We start from the raw sequence: 12,505 nt of genomic DNA, 5'->3' as shown, positions 1-12,505 counted from the left end.
AATGGAGCACGTTATCACGATTTCATACGGGATACTCTACCTGTGCTGCTAGAACATGTGCCTTTACAAGTACGACACAAGATGTGGTTCATGCACGATGGAGCTCCTGCACATTTCAGTCGAAGTGTTCGTACGCTTCTCGACAACAGATTCGGTGACCGATGGATTGGTAGAGGCGGACCAATTCCGTGGCCTCCACGCTCTCCTGACCTCAACCCTCTTGACTTTCATTTATGGGGGCATTCGAAAGCTCTCGTCTACGCAACCCCGGTACCAAATGTAGAGACTCTTCGTGCTCGTATTGTGGACGGCTGTGATACAATACGCCATTCTCCAGGGCTGCATCAGCGCATCAGGGATTCCGTGCGACGGAGGTTGGATGCACGTATCCTCGCTAACGGAGGACATTTTGAACATTTCCTGTAACAAAGTGTTTGAAGTCACGCTGGTACGTTCTGTTGGTGTGTGTTTCCATTCCATGTGATTTGAAGAGAAGTAATAAAATGAGCTCTAACATGGAACGTAAGCGTTTCCGGACACATGTCCACATAACATATTTTCTTTCTTTGTGTGTGAGGAATGTTTCCTGAAAGTTTGGCCGTGCCTTTTTGTAACACCCTGTATATCTGCGTAGCAATTTCTACACTCTTTCGGAAATTCGAGTGTATTTTGCCTGTCTTAAAATGTCGAAAAGAAAGAAAGGGTCAGTACTGTTTGTATGCTCTATATTTCACAGTAAGAGACACGACAAGAATTTGACATGTGCACACACAGGAGGCAGCTCAGTAGACCACCCCTGCAGCCCCGACTGCCAGCAGCACGAGCAGTGGCAGACCACGCCGGGACACCAGCTGTGACTCTGCTCCATCGCCCTCCGTAGTTGTCTCTGCGGCACCTCCTCCCCCCGCCGCACCACCACCATCAGCACCGGGGTCATCAGAAACTTGAGGGGCCCTCCTCTCCCTCACTAAATATAACGAGAAACACTTCTACAGTAAGCAGAGAATATTCTCACTCGTATCTGGACACACAATTTTAGTTATTTTTGATGTTATACAAGTCATACTTTTTCGAAGTAATAACTGCTTTAATAACACTATCGCAGGTGTTTGTCACATTCGAACTGACTAAATAGTTAATCCCCAAAAAACGGTACTCATGAATTTCCACACTGATCAAAATAAAAATCCGGCACAACCTGTAGTATGTATAGATAACCAAAACATTAGTTCTGTCAATGAAACTAAATTTCTTCGGATTCATATCCAGGAAAATCTTAAATGGAACACTCATATCACAGCCCTAAATTCAAAACTATCAAAAATGAGCTATGTGGTAAGAATTCTCTGCAACATTACTAGTGCAGAAACAGTTAGGGCTGTATGCTTTGCTCGTGTACATTCAATACTGAAGTACGGTATCATTTTCTGGGGAATTGTACATCAGGCCATAACAGTTTTCAGGAAACAAAAGGCAATTATAAGAATAATGAAACAAGTGAGCAGCAGAATATCATGCAAACCTTTCTTTAAAGATCTAAATATCCTACCTCTTCCCTGCATTTATATACTGGAAGTAGTCACGCATGTTAAAAAAAGCATACTGAGAAAAGAAAACCTTTTTACTCAAAACAAAAGTGTCCATGATTACAGTACAAGGTCAGACAGTGACATACATGTCAATCATTGTAACACCACATTATGCCAAAAAGGTGTATATCATGCAGGAACAAAACTTTACAACAGATTACCAAGACATATAAAATCTCTTACTGAACAACAAAGCTTTAAAAAGTCTGTGACAGCCTACCTTCTGAAAAACTGCTACTATTCAATCTCACAGTATCTTATGCAAGAAAAAATGTAAATTGTATCTTTAATTGTAGAAATAAGTTATAAATATACAGTATTTCAAAAATTTGTAATTATTAACTGTATAGATCCAATTTGTCATAAAAATTTATAAAATTTATGTTTGACATTTGAAAATCCAATAGCTGAAAAGGTTTTCTGTCCAATATCCTGTGTACAATATATGTAGTTAAAAAGAGATTTATACGGACAAATAAATAAATAGACTACATAATCGTCTAGCCATTCAAAAAACCGTCTCAATGTGGGCTATGTTACAGTATACTGAACGATGTTAGAATGATGAACCAGAACTAGCACCCAGGCAAATTGCGGTAATCAATTAATTCCTTTTGCAAAAGATTTTAATTGGGCTGAAATTAACGCGCATCTGAAGGCACCATTTGTATGTGCACTGTTCAGAATTTGCATGCAAATGCACGTTTTTCTGGGAAGTTACGAAGTGCACCATCTCTATACTTTATATTTGTGTGAATCGTTTCAAATTTTGTAAGAAGGTAGTCAAATGCGCGGAATTAATATTCATCTTGTTGTTGTGCGAAAGCTTTATCTGTTGCCACAATATAAACACAATCGTTTGAAGGACCAAAAAACCGCACACAGAATCAATCATCACCTGAGTCAACAAAAATTTGCATCAGTTACCAAACGATGGCAGTCTAATGTCAAAATTACGGGTACCAGAATAAAACGTGCTTCTACCACACCGTACAAAATGTCGTGGGAAGAGTTATCGATGTAACAGAAGACGACTGGCTTCTTGACTTGTCCACAGAAGACAACTAGCTTCTCGAGTTGTCTTCAAAGACATTTAAATCAAAAAATCTTTACGTATTCCCGCTCTTCTACGGGTTAGCCCTACATTATCAAGTGCAGTGAGCTCTCTTAGCTGCAAGGTGTTGGCACACCTGCATCTTGGAATTTATAAGGAGCAGTCCCTGGACCCTGTGTCCAAAATCCAGAAGATTTCCTAGCTATAGTAAATATACACAGTGTCCCACATAAAACCAGTACGCACCAAGTAACGGTGGATCGTGTCTTGTCGAAAGGCTTGTGAAGTGGCAAAAAAGTTGGCTGCAATGTGTTTTATCAGAACGTTGAATGCGCCTGTGTGTTCGTGCATCGGTTGTTGTGAGAACCTCATATTATTGAGTTGTTACAGAAATCTTAGAAGAAAGATTAAGGAAAGGCAAACCTACGTTTCTAGCATTTGTAGACTTAGAGAAAGCTTTTGACAACGTTAACTGGAATACTCTCTTTCAAATTCTGAAGGTGGCAGGGGTAAAATACAGGGAGCGAAAGGCTAGTTACGATTTGTACAGAAACCAGATGTCAGTTATAAGAGTCGAGGGGCATGAAAGGGAAGCAGTGGTTGGGAAGGGAGTGAGACAAGGTTGTAGCCTATCCCCGATGTTATTCAATCTGTATATTGAGCAAGCAATAAAGGAAACAAAAGAAAAGTTCGGAGTAGGTATTAACACCCATGGAGAAGAAATAAAAACTTTGAGGTTCGCCGATGGCATTGTAATTCTGCCAGAGACAGCAAAGGACTTGGAAGAGCAGTTGAACGGAATGGACAGTGTCTTGAAAGGAGGGTATAAGATGAACAGCAACAAAATCAAAATGAGGATAATGGAATGTAGTCGAATTAAGTCGGGTGATGCTGAGGGAATTACACTCCTGGAAATGGAAAAAAGAACACATTGACACCGGTGTGTCAGACCCACCATACTTGCTCCGGACACTGCGAGAGGGCTGTACAAGCAATGATCACACGCACGGCACAGCGGACACACCAGGAACCGCGGTGTTGGCCGTCGAATGGCGCTAGCTGCGCAGCATTTGTGCACCGCCGCCGTCAGTGTCAGCCAGTTTGCCGTGGCATACGGAGCTCCATCGCAGTCTTTAACACTGGTAGCATGCCGCGACAGCGTGGACGTGAACCGTATGTGCAGTTGACGGACTTTGAGCGAGGGCGTATAGTGGGCATGCGGGAGGCCGGGTGGGCGTACCGCCGAATTGCTCAACACGTGGGGCGTGAGGTCTCCACAGTACATCGATGTTGTCGCCAGTGGTCGGCAGAAGGTGCACGTGCCCGTCGACCTGGGACCGGACCGCAGCGACGCACGGATGCACGCCGAGACCGTAGGATCCTACGCAGTGCCGTAGGGGACCGCACCGCCACTTCCCAGCAAATTAGGGACACTGTTGCTCCTGGGGTATCGGCGAGGACCATTCGCAACCGTCTCCATGAAGCTGGGCTACGGTCCCGCACACCGTTAGGCCGTCTTCCGCTCACGCCCCAACATCGTGCAGCCCGCCTCCAGTGGTGTCGCAACAGGCGTGAATGGAGGGACGAATGGAGACGTGTCGTCTTTAGCGATGAGAGTCGCTTCTGCCTTGGTGCCAATGATGGTCGTATGCGTGTTTGGCGCCGTGCAGGTGAGCGCCACAATCAGGACTGCATACGACCGAGGCACACAGGGCCAACACCCGGCATCATGGTGTGGGGAGCGATCTCCTACACTGGCCGTACACCACTGGTGATCGTCGAGGGGACACTGAATAGTGCACGGTACATCCAAACCGTCATCGAACCCATCGTTCTACCATTCCTAGACCGGCAAGGGAACTTGCTGTTCCAACAGGACAATGCACGTCCGCATGTATCCCGTGCCACCCAACGTGCTCTAGAAGGTGTAAGTCAACTACCCTGGCCAGCAAGATCTCCGGATCTGTCCCCCATTGAGCATGTTTGGGACTGGATGAAGCGTCGTCTCACGCGGTCTGCACGTCCAGCACGAATGCTGGTCCAACTGAGGCGCCAGGTGGAAATGGCATGGCAAGCCGTTCCACAGGACTACATCCAGCATCTCTACGATCGTCTCCATGGGAGAATAGTGGCCTGCATTGCTGCGAAAGGTGGATATACACTGTACTAGTGCCGACATTGTGCATGCTCTGTTGCCTGTGTCTATGTGCCTGTGGTTCTGTCAGTGTGATCATGTGATGTATCTGACCCCAGGAATGTGTCAATAAAGTTTCCCCTTCCTGGGACAATGAATTCACGGTGTTCTTATTTCAATTTCCAGGAGTGTAGATTAGGAAATGAGACACTTAAAGTAGTAAAGGAGTTTTCCTATTTGGGGAGCAAAATAACTGATGATGGTCGAAGTAGAGAGGATATAAAATATAGACTGGCAATGGCAAGGAAAGCGTTTCTGAAGAAGAGAAATTTGTTAACATCGAGTATAGATTTAAGTGTCAGGAAGTCGTTTCTGAAAGTATTTGTATGGAGTGTAGCCATGTATGGAAGTGAAACATGGACGATAAATAGTTTGGACAAGAAGAGAATAGAAGCTTTCGAAATGTGGTGCTACAGAAGAATGCTGAAGATTAGATGGGTAGATCACATAACTAATGAGGAAGTATTGAATAGAATTGGGGAGAAGAGAAGCTTGTGGCACAACTTGACCAGTAGAAGGGATCGGTTGGTAGGACATGTTCTGAGACATCGAGGGATCACCAATTTAGTTTTGGAGGGTAGCGTGGAGGGTAAAAATCGTAGAGGGAGACCAAGAGATGAATACACTAAGCAGATTCAGAAGGATGTAGGTTGCAGTAATTACTGGGAGATGAAGAAGCTTGCACAGGATAGAGTAGCATGGAGAGCTGCATCAAACCAGTCTCAGGACTGAAGACCACAATAACAACAACAGAAATGGGGCAGTTTGTATTAGAACAGTGAAGTGATATTGTGGAGCATTACATAAAGACAGATTTCATCCAGGAATGTAAAGAAATGTTTAAAAAATTCTGGTCAGAACCTCCCCGTGACCGACAACTATTCAAGATTTCTACAAGAAATGGAGGGCTCTGTGATCCACTCAAAATGTGCAGAGGAATAGGTTACTGACAGTCAGGATCCCTGAAACTATAGACAGATTTTGCACGGACATTATGAGAAGCTCCTGCAGGTTGGTCTGTCTCATATGTTGTGTTATTGTGTACAAAGAGATATGAAATTAAAAGCCTACTGTGTGAATGTGGTGCAAGAGTTGAAATTTGAGGACCAGAGAAAAAAGCTCATTGTTTTAACTGTCTGTTAACATAAATTACTAATAGTTACTTGGACCCCTTGCTTTACTTCAAGTCAGATGAAGTCAGGTTCTGTAAACTCCAAGAACTGATGATAATGGTTGCAGGACAACCCACGTGTTCTGCACAAAGAATCTCTCCACTCGGAGAAGATAGGTATTTGGTGTACACTGTCCGGCACGTGCATTATTGGTCGCATATTTTTCAACTGCACTTCAAACAGTGCCAGATATCTAGCGTTCTTTGACTCTTGCTGTGCATCATTGACAGATGCAGAGAATTGTGTGTAGTATTCCAACAAGGTGGAGCAATTGCTCACACGTCCAACCAAAGTACGTGCTACATCACCGATGTTCGCTGAAGGCAGACTTGTCAGTAGAGTCCTCCGGCTGCCGAGGTCTCCGAACTTGGCATAATGTGAGTTTTATTTATGGGCACACAAAAAAGCAAAGTGTGTGCTGACAATCCTCGCACAATAGATGATCTTAAATGAAACATTACTAGAGAAATTTACATTACACCTGCAGAATTACAGTGTATTGCTGGTAACGTCATCAAATGAAATCGACGATACCCCGACTGCCGGAAGCCACAACTTCCCGCGTCTCTTATAAACAGGTAATTACATGTTCTTTAACATCAGTATTATCAACTCTTTTTAGTTACCTCATTGTTACTCGAATCTTGGATGTAAGGTGTATCAGTTTTAAGTGGGACACATACTGTATGTCATATGGCTGAAGAGAATACATATGTAATAGCTAAAAACGTTTTGCAGGAGGGAAGGATAAAATTTCTTGGAGTAGATTTGTTCCCGGGTGGACACTAATTTTTTGTTGTCGAGTGCACTGAATTTTTTCCATGCGAGGGCATCATTTCTCCGCCGACCCCGTCTGTCACAAGTACGGTGAGGGATACGAGAACAAATACACACATTTATATGCATCTAAGAGAGTGGAATGCATCTAAGAGAGTGGAATGCATCTACAGTAGAAGGTATCAGAGTGGGTGTGCCCATATAATAGGAAGTATCTCTCAGTGGAGATGCTTTCACAGGTGCCTCAGTCTGTGATCGGGAAGGATAAGCCGGTGACAGGACTGGAGTAGTGGATAGGTGGATTGGGCAGGTCTTGCACCTGGGTATTCCACAAGGGTACGATCGCTGTGGCAGGGGATTGGGGGTGGGAGTGGCATAGGGACGGACTAGGATGTCGTGAAGGTTGGCCGGGTGGTGGAGCACCACTTTGGGAGGGATCAAAGTATCTCAGGTATGACGTCCTTCACTTCGGGCCACGATGATAGATAATCGAAGCCCTGACGGAGGATGTGGTTCCGTCGTTCCAGTCCCGGGTGGTATTGGGTGAACGAGGGGGGTGCTCCTATGTGGTTGGTTCTTGTGACAGATGTGAGGATTAGGGTGTGTGGCGATATGGCACAGGACATTTGTTCGCGTATCAGGTCAGGAGGGTATCGGCTGCCTGCGATGGCCTCTGTGAGGCCTTCATCGTACTGGGCGTGGGAGTTCAAATCACTGCAGACGTGTCTGCCTCTTGCCTCTCTCCAACCCTCACCCCACCCCAGTACATTCACCCTGGGCCACAAAAGAGCTGGCAGTAGACTGAGCACAATGTACGGAGACAGGCATGTGTGTGTGTATTTTCCCACATTTTGAAAAAGTATTTTCCTACAGTCTCAAAAAGGAAGTTCATTCCGAAAGCTAACAGAGCTTTATACCTTTTGTTTGTGTACCTACCGCCGACGAAGCGCTTCTACCTTTTGGTGAGTCATCTCCTTTATTCCTAAATAATTTGTAATTCTCAACAAGAACTTTCCGCAAATTAAGAAAATATTTCATTACGTACAAAATTTTAAAGCTAATTTTATGAAAATTGGTATTTCACTTCCCAGTTAGATATAAAGAAATATTTGTTACAGGATGTAAGCTGCTATGGAGATATCTCCACAAGAACACAAAAGGCACAATTGCCAGAAAGTTTGGACCCCAGCTACCAGAATCGCTGTTCGGTCAGAAGTACATTCGGAAAACACCGTGCTTATATGTGTGAAAAGCTTAGGAGATGTTGCAATTTGTGAACATACAAATTCGATTAAAAAAATCTCTGCAGTCCGTGCAGTATACGCGAGCAAAGCAGCGGATGTTAAGCTAGTTATTTATTATATTGGAAGAAGTGCTTTAGTCGTACTAGTACAGTGATAACTGATTTCTTTAAAAGTAACAGACAGGGATCAATTCAGTTAATGACTCAAATTAGAATCTTAAACTAGTTGTACACAAACCGATCGATCTTAGAATATTGTGTGTGTATTCACTTTGCAACAAACTGTAACACCTATGGATGGCTACCGATTGTTTTTATTTAATGTTCAAAGGTGCCCTGGAACCTATTAACTAGGAAGAACTGCGAAGACTATCACATTTTAGATTCTACAGTGAAACTTCGAAGAACTTTTGCCAGTAAAACTATTTGAAATAATACACTGAAATATTACAGAGCAGTTCAGTTGAACAGAAGCTGTGCATTATCATTTGCTGATTGGATGTGCCACAGTTAAGTGAACGTTCACATTTTTGTGCTTCAGTGGTAACATACATTAACTTTCCAAAACAGTCCATTGTCTTCTATGCAGACTAATGGGCCTGCTTCCTATTTTAAGAATTATTTCACATATTCACAGTTGCTTCATATTTTAAGAATTATTTAATCTACTCACAGTTAATAGGGAGACAAGAATATAATAGAAAACCCACAACATATGGTGAACATATAAAAAATTTAGCATGGTCAAACTACTACTACTTCAAGAGAGCCTTTCTATGCTTTACTAGCAAGAAGCTGAAAGCAAATAAGAGAAGATTTTGCACAATATTAGGGTCAGCCTTATAAAGAACCAGCAGTGGAGAGGTGTAGACTGGGTCAGAGAAGCATCACAGGAAATATAAGTGGACACTTTCTTGAAGAATATAGATGAGTACCGCACGTGGCACGGCCCGTAATATAAAACTGACGGCTTCTAAAAACCAAAAGTGTGCTGTGTCACCACAAAGAGAACAAAAAGCCACCAGTTTCACTTACAGGATACACAACATCCTCAAACTCAGTACCATTGTTGACAGTTGCAATCAACTTCCATGGAGGTGAACAAGAGATAATACAATTTAAAATACATGCTGCACATACATTTTATATCTGGACGTAACACAAAAATATGTATTGAGCCACCACATAATATGCAACAATGTGAAGAGGAACAACCATTTATTTTCTTTCTACAAATTTTAAATTCCATGCAAAAGTAAAGAGTATAATCATTCTAATGCTTCCAGATTAAAGGTCATCACAGTGATCGTTTGATGTAAACATTTTTAGTGTAATGACAAAAATAGCCAGGTAAGTGATTCAATGTAAAAGTGCAAAATGCAATAATGTAAGCAGCCACAGGGAAAGCCAATTTTGTATTTGCCTCGAGCACAGCAATAGAATGCAGAGTATGGCATACGGAGTATGCTTTTTGAGGGAGACTTGGCAACAGGCGAAAACAGACATCTCACAAGCTCACTGAGGGACTGTGAAAATTATGCACAGGTTGTTCAGTTCACACATACTGCAAATAAATACAAAGACAGTAACTTGTTCTCGAGAGCACAGTTACTGTTGATGACTGTGCAGCTTTTCCCTGGAATAAATTATGACTAACTGACAACCTCAGCTGCCGACAGGTGTTGTCGATATACCGCGATGTGGACAGCTGAAAATGTGTGCCCCGACCGGGACTCGAACCCGGGATCTCCCACTTACACGGCAAACTCTCTATCCATCTGAGCCACCGAGGACACAGATGAATAGCGCGACTGCAGGGACTTATCCCTTGCACGCTTCCCGTGAGACTCACATTCCCAACCGTCCACAATTCTACATATGTATTGTACCTTACAGACATTTGCCCCCCCCACTCATTACTCGCGCACGCTTTGGCGATTCCCGTAAGAGTTTGGGCAACCTGTGCGCATTCGCACAGACGAAGGTCAATGGCTGGGTAGCCTTTAACTATAAATACGAAGACAGTGACTTGTTCTCGAATTATAGAATTGTGGATAGTTGGGAATGTGAGTCTCACGGGAATCGTGCAAGGGATAAGTCCCTGCAGTCGCGCTATTCATCTGTGTCCTCAGTGGCTCAGATGGATAGAGCATCTGCCACGTAAGCAGGAGATCCCGGGTTCGAGTCGGTGTGCCGCAGACGCTGGACCCGCATTACTCTGCCCCCAGGGTAAGTGCACGATTGCACAATGTAGTCAATGTGTAGGATTTGACAGTAGTTTCTTACCGTACTTTCTTGTCGAGTCTCAGTCATCTATCGGAGTTTCTCATCCTTTTCCCAATGAGTTTCCTTATCTGCAAATATTTCAACTGGTATTCTCAGACAATTGGGCTACGACTCGAATGAGCCACTTCGTAAATGGAGATAGTGTCAGCTTCCTTACTGACCCTCTCACAGGACACTACAGATGAAAAAATTTTTGGTGTCAGGTGAGTGGTTGGCTAAAATAGGTAACCCTATTGTCAGGTGTCGGCTATCAGATAGCCACAAGCCTTACTGCGTCTCTACACAATACCGGCATCGGCCAGGCCTCGAATTTGAGAAATAAATGTAGGGCGTTGTCGATTTCTGACGGTAGTCGGCACGAAGTCGGAAAAGGACTGACAGCTTTGAGAGCTGAGACTGAGACGAGGACATTTCCCGGTTAAAAATACACACTTCCCTGGGTGGAAGTACATTTTTTCCATGTTAGCTGACAATATACTTTCCACCGGAGTTGTAAAACTCGTCAATATTTTGAACGGTAATGTTTTTCTCGTGGACATAGAACTTCCCGGCAAAAAAGCACGTTTTAGAAATACCTTAGGTGTTTGGTAACGTGTAACTGCATATTTTTGTATTACAAAAGTATAAATACGAATTCCACCACAAACAGCACAGTAGCTTCCGAAGCACAAACTGAGATTGCATTGTGCGAAGCACTTTTGTCGGCCCGTCGTAGCTCGTGTCGTGTTATCTTGCCAGCCGATGACAGGCGATATTCTGAGCGTAGGACACTATGTAGTAAGCCAAAATTGAGATCACTGTTAAGGAGAACAAACATACAAATACAGATAGTTAATGGTTTAAATTAATAAACATACATTAAAGCCACAGGAAAGGTTAAGCTTTCATATATAATGAATTGGATCAAAGTTCTTTTTTTCTCTTTCTTACGAGGGTGTGGTTAGGCAGGATCCTATGACACAGCTCAGATTGCAGCAACGGAATACTTCTGACAAGCACTATTATAAATTTCACTGCTGTGCAATGAACATTTCACGGGTTAACTGGATCAATACACGTCCTGTCCCGCACTTCGACAATTCCACATAAAAACCAATTAAGTGTGAAACTGCCAAAGAACCTTGTACTTTTTTTTAAAAGGATCATTATACTTTGTCATTCCTACTGTATAATTTGTAATCTATGAAATAACTAAACAAATAAGAAAAACTAATCTTAAAGCTCAGTTTTCTTTAAGCACGTGATACCCTTCAAGACATTACACACAAATGTACGAGTACAATTTTAATTAATGACACAAATGGCTGGTCTTTCGGGCCTGAAATTTTTCTGAGTGGTTGCTCCTCAAAGTATTAAGTTTTGAGTGAGAGTCATACGCTCTGTGATTTAAGAAACATTATCATATGCAATGCAATTCACCTTGCGCAAAAGAAAATTAGTTTTGAAAGTAATACTTTGAAAATCACAGATCGTGGTATTTTCCTGAGACGTGTTAGATATGTAAACAGTTCCAAAGTCACGCTCATCGAAAGCAATTTGCTGTTACGAAGTATTGCCTGGTTTTCAGCCTAATGCCTTTGACACACTTTGCTGTCAGTAGAATCTTGAGTGTGTGCACTGTGTTTTGCTGTTGTAAATGGAGTATTTTCTTTGCAACTAAAGTTTTGTGTCAGTGTTATTCTTTGATTTACGTTTTACAGCTGAAATATTATTCTGCAGTAGTGGGCTGCAGTAAAGTTCTTTATTAGATTAACAGTTCTTTCCAGGCACAATTACAAAAATTTATTTATTTATTTATTGATTTATTTAACCTGGCAAGATTAGGGCCATCAGGCCCTCTGTTACATCTAACCAGGCATTCTACTTATTTTACATTAATATGTTTAAGTAGGCATGTTAAATGACATCTAGTACAAAAAGTGAAATAAACAATTAGAAAGGTACACCTGGAAAAATACATACATATAGAGTTTATATTCATAGATCATAAGTACTGTGATAATAAGACATTATTGAAGAGACAGATTTTAGATAGGAGTGCTGGCAATATTGAGGAATGTCCTCGCAGTGGCAGGCCCCGTACTGCACACTCTCCAGACAATGTGTAGAGAGTTAACGAATTGGTGACTGCTGGCAGACACATCACAGTGAACGAATTGTCACGCTACGTTGGGATAGGGGAAGGAAGTG

General features: G+C 42.6%; 1 protein-coding gene across 1 annotated transcript in view; it reads right to left on the bottom strand.

The window, feature by feature from the left end:
- Positions 1-782: 782 nt before the first annotated feature.
- Positions 783-12,505, bottom strand: part of LOC126212757 (trypsin-4-like) — a 186,621-nt gene continuing 174,898 nt past the window's right edge. Inside the window, exon 7 of the mRNA XM_049940164.1 lies at positions 783-967. Coding sequence (XP_049796121.1) covers positions 783-967 — 185 coding nt within the window. The remainder of the gene's footprint in view (positions 968-12,505) is intronic.

This window comes from Schistocerca nitens, chromosome 11 (genome assembly GCF_023898315.1).
Source record: "Schistocerca nitens isolate TAMUIC-IGC-003100 chromosome 11, iqSchNite1.1, whole genome shotgun sequence".
Classification (NCBI taxonomy): Eukaryota; Metazoa; Arthropoda; class Insecta; order Orthoptera; family Acrididae; genus Schistocerca; species Schistocerca nitens.
This window is presented reverse-complemented; position numbering and strand designations above follow the sequence as displayed.